The 20,100-nt window shown below is 36.0% G+C and overlaps 1 protein-coding gene across 1 annotated transcript in view; it reads left to right on the top strand.

Moving 5' to 3' along the window:
• The first annotated feature begins 4,628 nt into the window (after positions 1 to 4,628).
• Positions 4,629 to 20,100, top strand: part of LOC146166666 (BCAS3 microtubule associated cell migration factor-like) — an 86,874-nt gene continuing 71,402 nt past the window's right edge. Inside the window, exons 1-11 of the mRNA XM_083392446.1 lie at positions 4,629 to 4,757; positions 5,325 to 5,376; positions 5,822 to 5,986; positions 6,844 to 6,928; positions 7,644 to 7,704; positions 9,205 to 9,389; positions 9,663 to 9,739; positions 11,298 to 11,381; positions 12,041 to 12,274; positions 15,123 to 15,389; positions 15,848 to 15,975. Of these exons, the coding sequence (XP_083248572.1) occupies positions 4,645 to 4,757; positions 5,325 to 5,376; positions 5,822 to 5,986; positions 6,844 to 6,928; positions 7,644 to 7,704; positions 9,205 to 9,389; positions 9,663 to 9,739; positions 11,298 to 11,381; positions 12,041 to 12,274; positions 15,123 to 15,389; positions 15,848 to 15,975 (1,451 nt within the window). The 5' untranslated portion in view covers positions 4,629 to 4,644. The remainder of the gene's footprint in view (positions 4,758 to 5,324; positions 5,377 to 5,821; positions 5,987 to 6,843; positions 6,929 to 7,643; positions 7,705 to 9,204; positions 9,390 to 9,662; positions 9,740 to 11,297; positions 11,382 to 12,040; positions 12,275 to 15,122; positions 15,390 to 15,847; positions 15,976 to 20,100) is intronic.

The raw sequence follows: 20,100 nt of genomic DNA, 5'->3' as shown, positions 1-20,100 counted from the left end.
AGGGCTCGTAAAAAGGATCATATTTTTGCCGGCTGGCGTTAAAACGTTGGGTGACCTCGTTAGACAAGAAAGGAAATCCATACAAAGTTGATTAGATTACTTGACGATTAACATGGTAGTTTGGATTCGGTTTAAAAGCGCTAAGGCAGTGCTTCAATTGCAAACTAGTCGCGAGGTATACGCTACAAAGGTCCTTTGCCATCTACATTTTATCGCTAGACTTCTAGGTCAGAGTTCAGCTTTTTTGGCCTGATAGTCTGCTTCAATCTGGCAAATATCACTTCAATTTTTGTTTTTTTTAATTTTTGAGGTTGAAATTATTTCATAACTACCGTAACTGAACAAAGGTATACATTTAAAAAAAATTAGTATATGCCATAGACTATGTATAATTTGCCAGCAATATGCCTAAGAATCGCAATTTAAAAACATTGGCCCGCAAGATAAAAAAACCCTTGTTTTTGGCCCGCGATGAAAATAAGTTGGACCACCCTGTTCTAGGTCAAGTATAGGGAGCAAGAGCCCAGCGCCCTGGCTTGGTTTTGCGTGAACACCTTGCAGCTCTCTCTTTATCTCAATTGTGAAAGGCAATATTGCCCGAATAGGTGGTCGAAAACGTTAGTACTTTAATAAAATTTTACCGAAAAAAAAACAATTTTACATTTGAATCAATGCCTGGTAGCAACATCTGCATATTCAGCACATCTGTATAATCACAGATTTTTAACCTATCCTTTTTTCAACCTATTAAAAGTATTCATTAAATTGAAATACACAAATTAAAACGTTTTAGTTTAAATCGCCTTCCTTCGAAGATACCTTTATTGTGGTTAAATAAACAAAACATAACAGTTGCAGTGACCATTATTTACTACAATCATTAGGTTACGCAGAGGTTGGAGACACGATTAATGGAAGCTTTTCTGTCTGAACGAAACAAAGCAAGTAAGCTATAGTAAGTTAGGCTACACCCCGTGATTATGAAGAGCATGATCGCAGGGATTGGAACATATGCCTAAATGCTTCACGAGGCCATCCAAGTCATCCGGTGTCACATTTGTGTAGTAATCTTCGAATTTGTAGAAGTACCTTTTTTCGCCGACAATTTTGGAAAGAAGCGTAGCGTTGAAAACCGAGCCAGGTCCGTTGAAAGCGTAGATTTAAATCTTAAACAAAAATTTTAATCTGAATTTTTGCACAAGGTATCTTATAGAAACATATTCAGATGGACACTTTTTGGCACTAATAACGAATCAAAAGAAAACTTTTAGTGTATGTTTAACAGTTGTATCAAGACATATATTACATTCTACATAGGCTTTTCATATCCAGACAGCTTTAAGGCGGACAACTTGTCAATTGTTACTCTCAGTCATTTGGAAAAAAATAAATTTCTATTTAGTATCAATAAGTTAGGTCTTATGAAAAAAAAATAACTTTAAAGTCCTTTGTTAAAAATAACTGTTAATAATAATCAGTTGACAAGTCAGCCATTTATCTATGCGCTTGCATGAAAAGCGTCCCGAGAAAGATGAAATAACTTGTCGAAAACCGATATTATCCGCCCAAAAGAATTTGTACTGAAGTTCACATATGTCCCCGGGCGACGAGGTTCAGGGACACCAAAATGAGGCTTACAAATACCAAAATGAGGAAAATTGTTTTTCAGTATAAAGTAAGATGTAATAGAAAATGTGATTAAAACTGGAGGTCAGGAGGGGCGCTTTTTTTATAGATTGTCCCCGGGGCAAAATACGCTAGCTACGCCTCTGCTCAGGGCCACATTTGTCACATGGGTCTGAACCACGCTTAAGACAATATAAAAATTCTAACCACACCAACTTTTAAAACAAAGTGCAATAAATGTAGGTCTATCATGCGGCCCACAACTACCTATAATAACACTAAGCTATTCACAAGTAACTCGCGGCCCAGTAAAAATGACTCTGCGGCCCACATTTGGGCCCGGCCCACAGTTTGCCGAGCACTGCAGTAGAGCCTGGCGACTTGCAATAATTATCTAGTTTTACTCGTAGACTATGTGGTTTTCATATATAGCCTTAGGGTGCGAATCCTCCTGCAAAGTAAGCAATTTCGTGGTGAAAAGATTATAGGCTAATCAAGTTTTGCAAATATACACAACTCTATAGAGTAGCATACCTCAGCATAACCATGGCCTATGCACATTCCGCATTAACCTGGACATTTTTACTATAATAAGTGTATTTTATTTAATGAAAATCTCTCCTCCGTGGCAGCTTACTTTTCCAAGCGGAAAATGATTGCTCTTGGGCGGGACAGTCCATGACAAAAAGCATTTGACTAGGCACCAGTTAACGGCAAATAGGCGCCATTTATCCGAAAATCTTGTTCAAGTCGAATACTTGAAAATAAATTAGCCTATATGACTCTTTTCAATAATATACCATGAAAAAGTCTAACAATTTCAAAATATTTATTTAAACTGTTGATGGCCGTAAAGGCATTCCTGTAGCAGCACCGTATAATAGTAACAAGATGATAATTTAAACGAGATGATAATTTAATGTTAATTCATTATTTGTTCCACTATAATGCAGCGCGCAAAAACTAGTTGGTCTATCCAAAGAGATTATATAATCTCGTCTATCTATTTAAAGCAGTGGTTTCCAAACTTTTTTGGCTCGCGGCACACTAAAAATATCTTAAATATTTCGCGGCACACTTTTAACAGAACAACAATAGAGTCATTTTACAATCGTCCTTAACACATGGCAAACTATGTATAAACGCCTTAATATGATTAATTTGTAATGGATAGTGCGCATTTAATTCTAAAATGCTTGCGTGTATGCCCATTAGTAATACAAATTAACTTTTTTTTCCAAAATTACAAAAAGTTTCGTGGCACACTTGGCAATCTCGAGAGGCGCACCAGTGTGTCGCAGCACACAGTTTGGGAATCACTGATTTAAAGAGTAGGCCTATAACCCCTTTGGCCTTTGGTCTATTTAAACGTATTTTCTACCAAAAATGACAATGTTTTTAGCTGTCTTTAGCTATTAAAAGTGATTTAATCAATGATAATGTATATAATATCATTAATTTAATAACCTATGTCACTTAGGTCAACAAAGTTCTTTTGTTGGTGGATTTCTTCTGCATTTTATAGTTTATTTATAAATCTCTTTAAGACTTAAATAGTCGTTTGAAAGAGTGAATATAGATTTATGTCATATATATTCGAATACGGCCAAAAAACGTTTTGAATTATTTGGTTTATAACAAGTATCACAACGTTTAATTAATATTGCGCCATTACTGCGATATTTAGCACAACAAATGTTACGCATCAGTAATTCTAAAAGTTTTTGTTTACAATCATTTTTCAGTCAAACTGCATCAGCTGATTTTCGAACTCTTTGTGTTCTTTGTCTTATTTTTTTTTAGATCTAAAATATAATTAATTTTTAACTTTAACTTGAAAGGCAAAATACAACACTTTCTTTTAAACAGATTCGCAGTAATTTTTTGTTAAAAGTGTGTTGTTTTGCAAACATTTTTTACAACCTAAAAAGAGTTTATTTAACAAAGAAATGTTATCGCATACAAAGTGTTTTAGATTAAGATTTCCATTGGAGTGTTTTTAGACAAACACTATGTATAAAAGTCGTGAAGTTCTAATATTGTTAGTAAGTGTTTTAATATATATTGTAGGTCTGAGTTGTGTTACAATTATATTTAGTTGCTGACATTGTTTACAAAGTACAAAATTTTAAATTTTGTTTTCAGCATGAAATCCCCCCAAATTTGATTAAAACACTAAAAGGGATGAGTATAAATTTGCAAAAATATGAAGCATTGTACTAATCATAGTTCAGAAAGTATTTAACTTTAAAGACGTTAGGCTGCAGAAATGACTGGTGCTGTTCTATAGATGAGACAGCCTGTTTACTGTCCACTGTGGAAAGTATGGCAAGTGCCCTCCATTTTTTTCAACCATTTAAAAGTGCACCCCGAACCTTAAATATGTAAAACGCTTGTGCGGCATACGTTTACAGTGCAATGTATGCAATACAGAGTGCATTGGAAAATCATAAAGTGCACCCAGATATTTGAAAGTGCATCTGAGGTGAACTTTTTTTACCTTTGTTGCACCTGTTCACCCGAATTTTTTCGGCTGTGAACCCGTGAGATCTTATCAAAATCTGCCATACTTTACATACTGGTTTACAGTGTATTTTAAATTTTGATGTTAAAAACTATCGACGCTGATCTAGAATCCTATCATATTGTTTAAACATATATTATATCAGTGTACCCGTTTTAAACAAATATTATATCAATGTATTATTGTAGTTTAGGGAGAGGTTTAGCATTCGAGTTGGGGTGCATTAAGTATTATTAATTTGTTATATTTCAATTTTGACAACTGGTTTCGCAGCTGTATTTCGTTACACTACAAAAGAGTGGTAGGATTCTAGACAAGGGCCAACGATTCCTTTTTTAAATGATTTAAAGTGGTGCATCCATGCTATACATTGATATTACACATAAGTCAATTTCGTAAAAAGTTCCAGCATTACTGTGTTGCAATGTGCGAGTATTTGTGTCTGGTTAAACTTCATTCCTACGTTTTTTTACCAAAGTGACTAAGTAAAATGCATGCTCAATTTCTTGCAAAATAAAATGTCAGCTTCTGCACATGTTGAAAAGATGGGAAGCAGAAGACGGTTTGACAGCAGTGGTGGTAGAACTGTGCTCCCCGAAGCAGCAAAGTATGTCATGCTTTCTAAATTTGATTTATCTGTAAACAGCTTTATTTGTGAAGGCCTGTTTTTTTAATATGCTGTTGCTACCCTTCTTTAGGGCAATATAATTGCAACTATAGACGAAAAAAGATATTTTTACCAGACAAACAGTAAAAGTAAAACAACAATAGACCACATTCTAAACCATGGGGCGCGAAAAACGAGATAAACATCCTGATAACAGGACAATGCTAAAAAGAGGCTTCAGCTTTTCTAAAGCCTGCCACCATACAAAAAATGATATGTAGGTGCAAGAAAAGTCGCTTGCTTAATGTTCATTGTATTGTCATGCTCATGTATCGCCCATAGTTCCTGAAAGGCCAGGTGATGACAGCATGTTTTTTGTGCAACCCTGGAATTGACCTCTATGGTATATTGTATATCTCTTGGAAATTGTGTATCAGTGTACTAGAAAGTTTATTTTATACTGTGATAATGCAATAACGTTTAATCTTATTAAACTTGTGCAATTGTTAGTTTAAATTACCAAATTGACACTTAAATTTTAAATTCTAATCTCCTTATGTTTTTCAGTGGCAAATCATATATGGAAAGTGTTTACAGCTTCATCCATGACTTAAGCCAGGTTGGTATATTTATTTCAAGTTATATACCATCATTGTTGCCAGTAGCTATTTTACAAGCAGAGTGTGTATGAAGAAAATCTATTGACCAGAACACTGTGGTGTCTTGAGCATAACCTGACTTAATGAATAATATTGAATATGTTACTTTCGGTCATTTTAAGTTTATATTTACATTATTTCTTCTACTCATATATATATATATATATATATATATATATATATGCTGAACAAATTTGTTAATGTGTTTTGATTTCTAGTCCTGACATTAAAAATATTGCAGTGGGTTAAAGTTGCACTTTTGTTATGTTGCATCCAATTTATTTCTTACGATATCTGCTCAAAATGATAAAATATATAGCCTAGATGAGTTTCCCATTTATACTAGAAGTTAAAAATAAATGCTTAAATTAAATTAATTTACTAAAGATATTATTTTTTGTTCAGGCTTACACACATTCTGCCCCAGTTGAGGAAAAGGAGGCGATAACGTGGGCTCGTTTCTTCACTTACTCCGATGCCAATGGTTACGAGGAGGTTGGATTGTCGGAAAAATCTCCAGTTATCCTCATCCTTGGATACAGTAGCGGCATCCAAATGTGGAATCTTTTGGTAATTTTTTTTTAATGGATCGTAAATAAACCCATTTATATACCTTTGATGTCATTTTTTCCAAAAATTTTAATGATATTATGCAATCACTTAAATTTGTCTTTTTATTCTTTTCTGTTTAAGATCTTGGATAAAGTTAGCCTAGTGTTTTTTTTACAAAAGTAAAAAATGAAAAATTTAGAAGCATGCTATTGCGCACCATTTTTAGGGTCATGATTTTGCAAGTGTTGTCGAATTACAAATAATTTTTTTAAAGGTACCTTAAAATACATTTCTCAAGGTTGCTGTTGTGCAACTATTTACCGCATCTAATTAGCTTAGTGCTACCTAAACTTTTTTAACTGTTTTTTTTTACCAAAATCACCCTACAATAATTAGTCTAACATTTACTCAGTTCTATAAAGCACTTACTGTAAATAATCTCTCAATTGGTTTTCTTTAAAGAAATTCAATAAATTAATGTGCTCCGACTAGTGCAATTGATGGAGCAAATCAATAAAAATATATTGTGCAGACCTCAAAAACTTTGTTATGAACCGACTGGGCTCTGAAGAAAAGTTTTAAAAACGCTGATCTAGACATTGTCATGCAATTGCTTTTTGTTATTTATTTATACATCATTGTTAGCTTGGCAATTGTGCCCGGTTTAAAGTCTGTTTTTTTTTTTTTTATAAGTCTGTTTTTTTTCTTAGTGTAATTCCAACCTTTTGTACAATGTCATTTTATAAATGCACAACATCATAAATTAATAATTTATAGCATTATGCAAGAAGTTTGGGGTCATGGACATGTAGACAGGTTTATTGTATGTCAAATGCAGAAAAAATGCATTTATCTTTAAAATGTTTCATTTTCAGCCAACTGGTGAAGCACAAGAGGCATTTTCGTTGCGCGAGGGACCAGTGAAAACTGCATGTTTGCTATCACCACCCCCTCCATCAAGTAATAAGTTTATTTTGAACTTTATAGTTATAGTTTAATTAATTTGTTTCAGTAATCTTTACTTTGCAAAGCTTGAATCATTCATGCAAATAATAATAACTAGGATTAAAGAGTTTAGTCAATCCGGACAGGTAGTTGCTGTCTTTTTGTTGCATGTAATACTACTGAAATCGTGTTTTTTTTTATAATCCTGGTATATTAACAATGTGAGCTATGATGTTTCTCTGGCTAGTGTTTCTTATTAGCATGGACCACTAAAAATATTTTGGTTCACTTGGAATGTTCGGCATGAAATTTTTAGAGAGAAGATGTCATGAAACAAGCTAGCTAAGCAACCTTTTGTTTTGATCTGAAAAATGTGAAATTGAAATAGAGTCCTGACTCTAAATGCATTCAAGGAAAAGCCACCAAAGCAGTTTTTACGTTCATATATTTCGCTAAAAGAAATTACTCCATTTTTCAAAGATCAATTAGTCCTTAATGGACCCCCTTTAAGAACTACTGCTATAGACCGTGTCTTTTGATAGTGTTAAACTTACTGTTACATTAATTTTGTCTTTGTATGTTCAACTTTTTGTGTGTCAGTAAGTCATAATTTGAACAACTTAACCCACATACAGTTATCGATAGATGACAGATCATTTACAAATCAATGAGTTTGTCAATATATATTTTACCTGATCGTTTTTTTTTAACTGGGAAATTTTCTACTTAGACATGGTTGATGGATTGCAGACAGCAAGACCATTGATTGCAATTTGCATCGCCACTGACAGGTAAGATTGTAGTCAGGGGCGTAGCGTGGGGGCGGGGGGGGGGGTATTTAGGAGTCTTGACACCCCCCTTTGAAATCTCAGTAAACAATGATCACAAAAATCAAACCGTAATTGCTGCGATGTTACATCGGAAAACATTGCACCTGGCATTGAAAACACGTCGGTCGCCTGATCAGGTCGGTGCTTATCGCCGTTAATCACCGCTTGTTATCGTTGTTTCATTTGTCATTTCGCCTGTCACCGACTCAAGTAATCTGAAACAGGCCTTTTAACGCATATGTATTTAATTGGTAAAACGAACAGACTTCTCAACGACGTAGAGAAAACAGGCGTGTAAACTACAGCAATGTGGCCACGTTTCATACAATCGGCGAAACTAAACTACAAATATCACCAGATTTGTTGATAAGCAGCGTTAATTTTGCTGACAACGAAGTGCAACAGTTTGTGATTGACACGTCACAGAGCCTGTTCTGACACCACAATCTAATAGTTTTCGCGCACAATTGAAATCACGTGCCAATCGGACGTGAATGAGTCAACGGAGTGTTGTACTTTTCTAACGTCAAATAGACAAATTTAAAGGGCCGTAAGCTCCTAATAATCGCCGTTTTTAGCGTCTAGAATACACGAAACGTAAAATTTTTCGGGCTCCGCCCGTACCCGCTAAGGGTGTTCATACGACGCACGTGTTCGCTTTTGCTGGACGTTAAGTATTTCTGCTTTTTTTATGACGTCATTATTCATTACAGACGGAAAATAGGGGAATTCCCCAAGTTGAAATTGCGGGACACTCCCTTTGAAATGGTCACGCTACGCGCCTGATTGTAGTGTTTGCTTTTACCAAATTCAACTTAATAGGTGGTTTCCATTGGGCATACATCCCTCCATAATTTCTCCACAAACCAATGTGATTGGGATGTCACTACTTCGTAATGTTTTGATTAATTTGGCACCAATACACCACATTGGTTCATATTTAGTTAACAGGTTGAAAGCATAAGCTTTTCTGGTGCTTAGGCACTTGGACAGTCTTGTTGTACAATTAGGGAGCATAAAAGTTTAATAAATGTCTTAGGCTCTAAGTCAAGAGAGGGCAATTATTTGTAACAGCGGGCCGCATTAGAAAAAGGAAATGTCTCTTGGGTTGGGGGGGGCGGGGGGGGGGGGGGGTGGGGTGGGGGGGTCGTATAAAGGGATCTTGAAAACACATAATACTACATGTGATTTTTTTTTAAAAGAATCTTTTAATATCAATATGTGATAATGCCTTACAAAAGTTGTGTTCAATAAAATATTCTAAAATTAAAAAAATAAATGTAAAATTAAAAAATAAAATGCTTTTTTTGCCCAAAATGTTTTATTGAAAATGAGCCGCTCTTAGTAATACTACACAGTTTCTTCAAGTAATACTACACAGGCAAAACTTGTATTTACTGTATGATTTTTGTATTTACTGTATGATTTTTCTAACAACAAAATCTTGCAATGACATTGCAGCAAGCAGCTTTATGCGAGTGTAAGTGTGAGGTCTTTGCGAACGGGAGATCAAGTTAAGAAGCTGCAATTTCCCACTGACATATTGCACATGGAATCTGGTCCTGCCCCAGTGTTCTTAGTCACCCTTAAAGATTCCCTTCATGGCTTCGACACAAGGACGCTGACAAAGATTTTTGTCATCAATGGTAAGGGGGTTGGTTTATTCTTTTTTTTGTAAATCTTTGTCCAAGCAATAAGTGTTAGCAACTTTAGGCTATTCTTTCATAGGTAATATGCTCTTATATAGTTTAAATAATAGCTAGTCTAAAAATAATCATTCTGTTAATTTTTGCTAGTGATCCAAAATTGGCTGATTCTTTGTGTTATCGATATTCCAAATATATGGAGTTGTTTTATATCATATATATAGGTTCGTTTCCATAACCGCAAACAAGTTTATATTTTTATGTTGTTTAAAGGGTGCTACAATGGCAGTGGTTACAATCCTAACCCAGTTGCTATTGGACGAAGATGGCTGGCTTATGCCCCAACCACTGTAAGATTAACTCATTCAAAAGTGTTAAACCACTATTTTACTTTTTATGTTACCAATATTTATATTATCAATTTAACGTGCTACTGTGGCTTTTTGTTGCATTCCTTGTGGCTAGGCAAAGTAGTGCAAAAACGTAGTCAACAACATGCATTATACATGTGCTATCAGCAGCACTACGTGTTGCAACCTGCATCTGCAAGCTAGCAGAAAACAAACAGATAACTTCTCCAAGTTGTGACTGTAAATATATATCAATATTTTAGAATTATGTTTATTTTGAATTTAGTTTGTCTGATTAACATCAATTAATTAAATATTTTTTATATATTTCAAAAAAATACAGCTTGATTATAAATTGCAAAGCCAAAAAGGTCGAGTAGATCGACACCATCTTGATTATTTAGACATTTCGATACAAGCTTGTATCATCTTCATTAATGTTAATGTATAAAAAAATACAATTGTTTAAATCATAGTTTTCCCCCTAAATACTCTAGTAAAATAATCTTATCATACTAAAAATAGGTGCCAGATTTTGTTCAAGTTTGTAAAAAGCCAACACATATCACAGTTAGTTGCCAAGTACAAATATTTGAAAACAATTTTTTTGCCAGGTGATTATTAGAAACTATAGAATAATAAATAATTAATCTAAGTGCCCAGAAATTTTGATTGATGACGTAAATTTTGTTTAATTAAGAGGTTGGCTCACTCGGTTTAATTGTGATAAACAGCGTCTTATTGAACGCAGTAAAGGTCAAATTCAAGTGGACTTCGGTCCCGTAATAAATTATGTTTTATTACCTTGCATGTCGTAAACATGTTGCTCGATGGCTGCATAACCTTAACTGACAATTTAAAGTCAGGCCACCTTGTCCATTGCTTCCTCTCACTCAATATCATAAAAAAATAGTTTTAACCTGTTTAATTAGCCATAAAATGTTCGCTTAAGATACCTCTTTATCTGTCGTTTGAATGATATAAATATATTGCTTACGTCATACTAGTTGAATTTGCAAACGATTACCACAACTTATAACGACTTAAATAGGGATAAATTTAAATTTAAACGACAGTTCGAAAGTTCACTACGAAAAATTTTGACTAGTGCGCTTGGCCTGGGACACAAAATGGAGGCTGATTTACAAACGTGTTAAAAAAACAACACGTAAACAGTATTCACATGAGAGAAATATCGTTATATTCCGGTCACTGTTTTTTGGTAAAACTATAGTAAAACTATTTCGAATTTTGTGGATTATATCAAGTTTGCTTGTGTGCCATCTAAATCAAATATACCACTCTTTTTATGTGTTTAAGCTCTGTATGTTTATTGAAATAAAATAACTGCCCATTTTGCGATATATATTAGCGTTGAAGGGAAATTTGCTTGAAGTAAGCAAACGTTTTACTATATAGGGGCGATTATTACCAACACTTTTTACAAACACTAAAATATGGGCAATTTTGCAAAATACGGTTTACTTATTATCTAACTAAATCAAAGAAAAACGATCACTTATCTAACTAAACATTGCCGCATATGTCTTTGTTTCAGCTGATGTCCAACTGTCAGTCACAAGGTGGCGTGGCTGGCGACGGAGCACACTCCTACATGTCTTCGGTCATAAGTGCAGCCAAGGTGAGCGTTCTATTTTGCATGTTCTTCAGTCTTGCGTCAGACAAGTACTTGCAGTCAATCACGCTTCCAACGTGCCTTCAGCTTGTTGTAAAACTGTACAAACTCAACTTGTAAAATCGATGCGGTATAACTTTATCTTTTTTTAAGTTTCCTTCTATGGTTCGTTTTCATTTCGCAGCCTTAAACCTAAAGTTGTCAGGGAGAGTTCTTAAAATACAGAAGTAAATTTTATAATTTAAGCGTTTCGTCATTTTTCGTGGGTATATGTTTCACTCGAATTAGGATACACAAACGATGTATTTTCTGGCGAAATATATATATATATATATATATATCTTTTATCTCTTTTAATGGTGTCTGACCTGACTTGCTAGCTTTGCTATAGTATTCTTCTTTTTTTCACCAATATTTCGTTGTTTAATATTGATACACAACAGTTATTATTATCGTTAAGCAAAACAAATCGTTCAACAGTTAACTTGAACGATTTTTCTTCGAATTCTTCGAGCTGTTTTCCGTCACGTTTCCAATCGTACGCAATTTAGCTGAAAAAATTGGCGTAAATAGCAAAGCTTGCTTTCTACAGCTGTATTTTATGTAGGAGCTAATTCAGTTACCTAGATCTATAGACAACAGCACATAACCTGTACATTACGCAGACGATCGGTAAAGGCATCTTCCAGTTTAGCGACACCGTCAATTGGCTGGCGGCAAAGAGCAACCTCTCCTCCTCGGCCAACGACGAATCAGCGTCGAGCAGCGGGTCACGTGAGCGCATCTGGGGCTCTCGGAAATCTTCGGGAGCGCTCGGATTATCCGAACGCGGAAGCGAACCCGTTCACGGTCTGGTGACGATCCTGGACCTTAGCAAGCTGATTAGTGAACAAAATAAGGTGATTTATGGGAAAATTGTTGACCTTAGGAAAACTAAAAGTGGGAAGGCAAATATTTTTAACTTAAAAATCCAGTAAAAATGCCAGTTTGCACGTAAACCTTTAGATCTCAAAAAGTTCCAATTGTCTTTTTTTGTATGTTTACTTTATCCAGATCGGTTTTCTTTTCAATTGAGGCGATTTTGGCCACTAGGGGGACAACTTAACTTTTAGGGGGTGATTTTACAATTTCAAATATATTAATAAAGTGTGATTACTAAATAGGGATACATTTGAACGACAGGCCGAAAATTCGTTACGAAAAGTTTCAACAAGTGCGCTTAGCAGACTTGGGACACAAAATGGAGGCTGATTTACAAATGTGTTGTAACCAACACGTAAACAGTATACACATGAGAAATATCGTAATATTTAAGTCATTGTTTTTGTCGCAAACAGAATAAGGTAATTTATGGGGAAAATTGTTGACCTTAGGAAAACTAAAAGTGAGGGAGACAAATTCATAGAATGCTTAACACTTTTTTTTAGTTGCTGGTCTAATAACATTAAAATACACTTTTAGTTAAGTATTAATCAATTTTAACATATAAATTGGCATAACTGTCATATTAAATGAATATTCTGTGCCTTTTCTGGCCTGGCCTTGCTTGCATCATGAGTCTGCGATGGCTTTCGGCGTACAACCACTGTACGAGGCCTGTCTAGCCCAGTTGGTAGAGCGACGGTCCCGGTATGACCGGTGGTCGTGAGTTCGAACCTCACTGCAGCAGGCTAGTGATGTTTCTAGCCTAGCCTTGCTAACATCATTGATCGACAGATTTGGATTTCAGTCTGCGACGGCTTTCGGTGTATTACTAAAACGCCTTTATTCGAATTAGGGAACTGATAATGCCCCAAAAGTGAATGTGTCACATATTTTACCCGGGTTTTTTAACTTTTGGTTTTACTTTTGGATACTTATTAGCGGAGCAATATATATTATATAAAAAAGTATTGCCTATATTCTGCAGGGTTCCACATTTTTTTGAAACTGTTGCGTCGAAGGATGATTAACAAATCTGTTTTTTTTTTAGTTTCCAAGCTTGTAGTTGTAATTAGTGGTTTAACTATATGTTTTCAAACTGACGAAATATAACCGAACTGCCACAAACAGACCTAATTTCGTTCTTTTATTTGAATTACACTCCTGTTAGGTGAGATGTGCTCCGAGTAGTAGATTTTTTTTAAAGTTATTTTGACCTTGATCAATCTAGGTTTTTAATGACATAAAGCAGAAATCGTATTTTTTTATTAATGGCGGTCTATATATCTATCTGTAAAGTGCAAGCACAAACTTTTTTATTCTTATATGGGTTAAATTGATTTTAGATTAAGTCTCCTGTGTGTGCAAGTTTGACATATGGTTTCACAGACAGGGTTGTAAAAACAAATAAAAATAAAATGTGCAGAAGGACAAAACGTGAAAATTTGCAACACCCTCGACTTTTAACTTGACAGCAATGTTGGCTGCACAAGAAACAAGGAACTTGTACAAAATCGATAAAATATATCGCAGATAAGACGTTCCGACCTGGAGCGCACGTTGTATAGCGGTTACATGATTTTAAAGGACTACACGTTTTCGATGAGTCAAAAAAATCGATTTTCCAGTCAAGTTCTGTAAAATTACTACGTTATTTAAACAATCACTATACGGTATTTTAGTAAAAATTAGGCCTAAGACATATTAAACTAAATGGTTGAAATTCAGTTAAGTACTATCATTTTGATAATGAATTGCCAAGCAAATAAGGTCGAGTGGATCGACATCATCTTAATTAAGACGTCTCAATACGAACTTGTATCACCGTCAGTTTATGTGACTGAGAAGCAATTCAAGCATCACTTATTAAACGCGTGACGCAAAAATACCTTTTTGGATTTGGAATTCAATATTATCAAGCTACATTTCAGATCCGTGCATAGTGTACCCTACTATCGCTTTGTTTACCAAATAATTATATACTTTTGTAGATAGATCTTCTATCCAAAATATGCGGCGTTGTATTAAAAACCTAAAAGATAATTTATTGAAGATAGGAAACATATTTTTTTCATTACATTCATTCGAAAAACACCTGAGAATTTTAAAAGCAACTCTTTTAATATAGCGGGTTAACATACGATGTACTCGTTGTCGTTAGTCGTTACACAAACATCTAAAAAATATCCCAATATGCCTTAACATGCATAACTCATACAATTTACTGACCTATTTAACTGTAGTTCTTTATAGCCTACCGGTTATATAGCTTACCTTCTGAGTATTAGTCAGTGTGTTTGATGTTTTTACTTTAAAGGGCTTACCACCTACGTCGTGTTAACGTTGTTTGTACGTTTGACGAGTGGTTATAGTGGCTGTGGCATTTACTTGGTTTGACTTAGCTTACCACCAATGATGATTTTTTGTTATTAAAGTACGCGGCCTATTTCTTTGTACACTGTAACTGATAAATACCCTTAAAAGAAACACATATATTCCTTAAACTATAGCAACTGTATGATAAAATGACAAATCCTTTTTTATTTGCCTAAATTCTTCCGTTATTTTGTCTCATCTTTAACATTTAATACTGTGGGCGCCCAACGAATGTATAAACTGCGCCATGTATAGCGATGAACAAGGCAATTGGCACAAAAAAAAGTTATCCAAAGAGTTGCGAAAAAATTAAAAATTAAAAAATTAAACTTTTTCGGAAACAATTTCTTCGATTTTCTGGCTGATTCTGCAGCCGTCATAGCCGCCAAGTCGCCAGCATTCTGCCATACTGATGAAGAGCAGCTTAAAACTAAACCTTTTTTTTGGCAGGACAAAGACAGCGACCACAGCGACCGCGACGGGGCGCTAGAGATCCCGTCAGAGCCCGACGCAACCTACGTCATTGCACACTTCATTGCGCACATGGGCCAGGCGATCAGCAGCATGACCTTTGACCCCACGTGCCGGATGCTGGCCACCGCCGACGCGTTGGGCCACGCCTTTCACGTATTCTCGATTTACCCACACCCCGGTGGTTCCCCCATGGGTGCGGTGCATCACCTGTACACCCTCAAGCGCGGAGAGACGTCGGCCCAGGTTCGAGAACTTGTTTTTGTGTTTTTAAGGAACCGTTTATAAATTAAGGTGGTTTATTGGAAAGAAGTTTTTCTTTGGCCAGTTTATGAGACTCTTTTAACAAGCGACAGGGGTTGCTTTGTTCAGTTTAATGAATTTTGATTTTAGCTACATGTAAAGTAAGTAATGCTTATTTTCTGTTGGCGTTGAATTTAAAATACACCAAGTATGTCAAAAAATAATTGCGGTACGGCCGGAGCAGCGATGGGTCCAATGTACCTTCCAGTCAGCTGCAGGGAAGGTGAAATAAATACTTGCCTGCTTAAGCCGTGTTTAGCGACGTAAAATGATCATTTTTTACCACAAAAATGATACGTTTACATAGTGGGAATTTGGTCAACGTCTTGTGTACTTTAGCCTTCTTCTTATAATACTTAAACATTAATTATTATTACTCGAAAGCCCGACTTATTTTTTAGGTTCAAGAGCTACGTTTCAGCTGGGATCGGCGATGGCTAGTGGCAAGTACCCTTCGTGGCACCTGCCACGTGTTCCCAGTGGCACCCTACGGTGGCAGCCCCTGTGTGCGAACCCACACCTCCGATAAGTGAGTATAGTTGGGTTAAAAATTAAATGTGAAAGCCACTGGCAACTTAGTTGTTTATTGGTTAAACAATCTAGGATTTAAATGATATCTAAATCAATGGCCATAAAATTATATTTCTCCCAGCCCAAAATACCCTTTCTAGAACTAATTGGAGGCCCACTACCAAAACAGGGCATAGACTAGGGTTTTTTTGGGGGGGTTGGGGCATTCAAATTTATAGAATGGCGTCACTAAGTTACGTCATAATGCAATTAATCTCAAAAACAATTGTTGTGCTTAGGCGAACTAGCGCCATGTCAGGACAGCCGGAGGCCCGGTGATACAACAATAGGCCTCTTAGCCACATCAATTTTTAAAATAAAGTGTGTGGATATACGGCTATAACAGCATGATAAAACTAATCTATCAAAAAGTAGCTCGCGGCCCCTGATCTAAGCACTCTACTTTAGAGGTCGTGCTATGGTTTTCATGTGGTTACGTATAGATCATGAGTTCCCCTCTGAGTTGCACAATGTGTAATGTCATTATACTTTCATTATATGAATAATGTCAATACACCTCACCAAACTCGTGCTGAAGAAGCAACAAATTTTCTGTGTATGGTTAAACCTGAAAAATTGCAGAATACGTCTTATTAAAGTAAAGGTCTTATACAACTTAAAGAGAGATCAGATTAATGTTTAGCCATGTTCTAAAAATCTAAATCATCATTGTGCTAAAATTTATTAACAACATGATGACTGTTTTGAAATGGTTGATATTCTAATTCGTCCAATGAATTACCACTTTTTAACTTGAAAAGCACTTTTGATATAAACTTTGTGGCCGGGCATAAACTTGTTACAAAGAGTTAAAATGCCAAAATGCTCAGTGACCTTTTGCCTAAAGTTATGGAACAGTTGGGAAATGAGTTCAATTACTTTTCTAATCTCTCATAATAAAATTCGTCTATTAAAAAATGCGCCGTTATTTTAGCTGTAATTAAAGCTACAGCTTTTTATATACCGTTTTATAATATTCGGTACATGTAAGCTATGGATTGTTTTACCAGGTGCATACAGGCATTTGGCCATGATGAATTGCCTGATTTGATTTTTGACAGAAGTATTGTTCGCCATCAGTGTATGATTTATCGATGGCCGTCGCAAAAACGCTATAATTATGCGTTGCGCAAGCGTATTGCAACCAAAATAAAGTTATTTTGTACCGCAATAGACCTTGGCCGAAAGAGATAAATTATATAAAACGTCAACCTTTTTATCACGGTGTTCTCTTAAGTGAGTTCTACGGCCCGCAGCCATTGAGTAAATTTACGATGATTTGTAACAAAGGGAGGTGTTTTAAATGTATAGTTGTATATAGTTGAGAATCAAACAGCTATGTACCGAGTCATTACCAGAAATAGTTTGGGAATTTTAACCACTCGTAAAGCATGTGTTTTTACCTGTTACACCGTTCTATTAAAATTAACTATTACAAGTGCTTCAGAACATGTCTAGCTGCACCACATGCACATTATTCTGGGTATTTTCTGGGTATTGTTTTCGTAAGAGAAGTGAACTTTTAACTTTTGTATGCTCTCGTGCATTCTATTAAAAAAATACAAATACTTCATTTTTTTAAATTGCAAAAACCCATCGCGCCGCACTTATTGAAAACTAATAAAATAATAAATTAATGAAAGTAAATCAGGGGCGTGCAGCTGTTTATCGCAACGGGCTATAATGTATAGTTATGATGGTGCTACGGGCCAGACAATCGAACAACATTTACAGTCTTTATTAAAACACCGTAAAATATTAATATATATTCAAAACATTGCACCCATAAAGTAAGATCATGTCATTGAATCATTCATTACCAGCAGAACAAGGCAGTTTTACTACAATGCACACTATGACGCAATAATGGAGGTTCCGTCAGTGTGACGTAATACAAATTAACAATTCCGTTACAAAATAACAATTCCGTTACAAAAATAACTTTTTAAACAGTGAAAAGTATTAAAAATCAATCAGGGGTCATGGCCCCTCAGCCCCCCCCTGGCTATGCCTATGCAGCAAACAACTACACCGTGTACAGTAAAAGGTTTGAATTCATTGTTAAGTTCAAAATTAACGCTTAAGCCTGGTCAAAATTACCCCCGGTAGGGATGTTCGATATTATCAGATCGGGTTAATAGCCAGTGTCAAGTATTGGTATCGCTACTCGTCCGATATTAGGGTGATATCGGTACTCGTCCGATATTAGGGTGATATCGGTACTCGTCCGATATTAGGGTGATATCGGTACTCGTCCGATATTAGGGTGATATCGGTACTCGTCCGATATTAGGGTGATATCGCTACTCGTCCGATATTAGGGTGATATCGGTACTCGTCCGATATTAGGGTGATATCGGTACTCGTCCGATATTAGGGTGATATCGGTACTCGTCCGATATTAGGGTGATATCGCTACTCGTCCGATATTAGGGTGATATCGGTACTCGTCCGATATTAGGGTGATATCGGTACTCGTCCGATATTAGGGTGATATCGGTACTCGTCCGATATTAGGGTGATATCGGTACTCGTCCGATATTAGGGTGATATCGGTACTCGTCCGATATTAGGGTAATATCGGTACTCGTCCGATATTAGGGTGATATCGGTACTCGTCCGATATTAGGGTGATATCGGTACTCGTCCGATATTAGGGTGATATCGGTACTCGTCCGATATTAGGGTGATATCGGTACTCGTCCGATATTAGGGTGATATCGGTACTCGTCCGATATTAGGGTGATATCGGTACTCGTCCGATATTAGGGTGATATCGGTACTCGTCCGATATTAGGGTGATATCGGTACTCGTCCGATATTAGGGTGATATCGCTACTCGTCCGATATTAGGGTGATATCGGTACTCGTCCGATATTAGGGTGATATCGGTACTCGTCCGATATTAGGGTGATATCGGTACTCGTCCGATATTAGGGTGATATCGGTGCCGATCCGATATTAGGGTGATATCGGTACTCGTCCGATATTAGGGTGATATCGGTACTCGTCCGATATTAGGGTGATATCGGTACTCGTCCGATATTAGGGTGATATCGGTACTCGTCCGATATTAGGGTGATATCGGTGCCGATCCGATATTAGGGTGATATCGGTACTCGTCCGATATTAGGGTGATATCGGTACTCGTCCGATATTAGGGTGATATCGGTACTCGTCCGATACTAGGGTGATATCGGTGCCGATCCGATACCAAATTAACATAGGAATTTCAGCCATGATAACCGATCCAACGCAGCTATTTAAACTTGAAAGGTAAATTTATCAAAATGATCGTAGGTTAAGAACTGGAGGTAACTAAACTTATTAACCCTAGAGCATATTTTGGCTTAATAACTTAGAAAAAATATTTTTTGAATGGTTCAATTCCACCTATGTTGCTAGTTGGAGCATAGCAATGACGTCATTTTTAACGATTGTATATCGGGTATCGGTATGGGAATAAAATGTCAAATATCGGACACCTAAACTTTAAAGTTTAAACCTGCAAAGTTGTCAATGGTGTCACAGTTTGACAATCACTGGTATGCTGGTCACCCAATTGCCAACAAACCTCACCTTGGCTCGCGTCAGTTGAACAACTGAGTTTCAACAAGCCGATGTTGTACTGAGGTAGATAGTCATTAAGCTCATGTTTTACTTGCCACCCTTACTGTTTTAATGTTTGAAGTTTTAACTAGAAAATGTTTAAAAAAGGGTTGTGGAAAATAAATTGCTAATTCTCTAAAAAAACTACCTGGGTTTTGTCAAGAAATCAAGATTTTTTTTGTAAGCTAAAAATTAGGCTTTTTAATAAAAAATAAAAATTTCCTGTGTTGTTTGTTCAAAATCAAAATGGTGCTAAATAATGCTCCATCTATATAGAAACTCAGACTGATAACAATTGCGTCCCCCCTTTTATAAGTGATGCTTGAATTGCTTCTCAGTCACATTAACTGATGATGATACAAGTTCGTATCGAAACGTCTTAATCAAGACGATGTCGATCTACTCGACCTTTTTGGCTTTGCAATTCATTATCGAGCTACATTGCAGATCCGTGCATAGTGCACCCAGAATTCTA

The sequence above is a fragment of the Ascidiella aspersa genome, chromosome 1 (genome assembly GCF_963924565.1).
Source record: "Ascidiella aspersa chromosome 1, kaAscAspe10.2, whole genome shotgun sequence".
Lineage (NCBI taxonomy): Eukaryota > Metazoa > Chordata > Ascidiacea > Phlebobranchia > Ascidiidae > Ascidiella > Ascidiella aspersa.
This window is presented reverse-complemented; position numbering and strand designations above follow the sequence as displayed.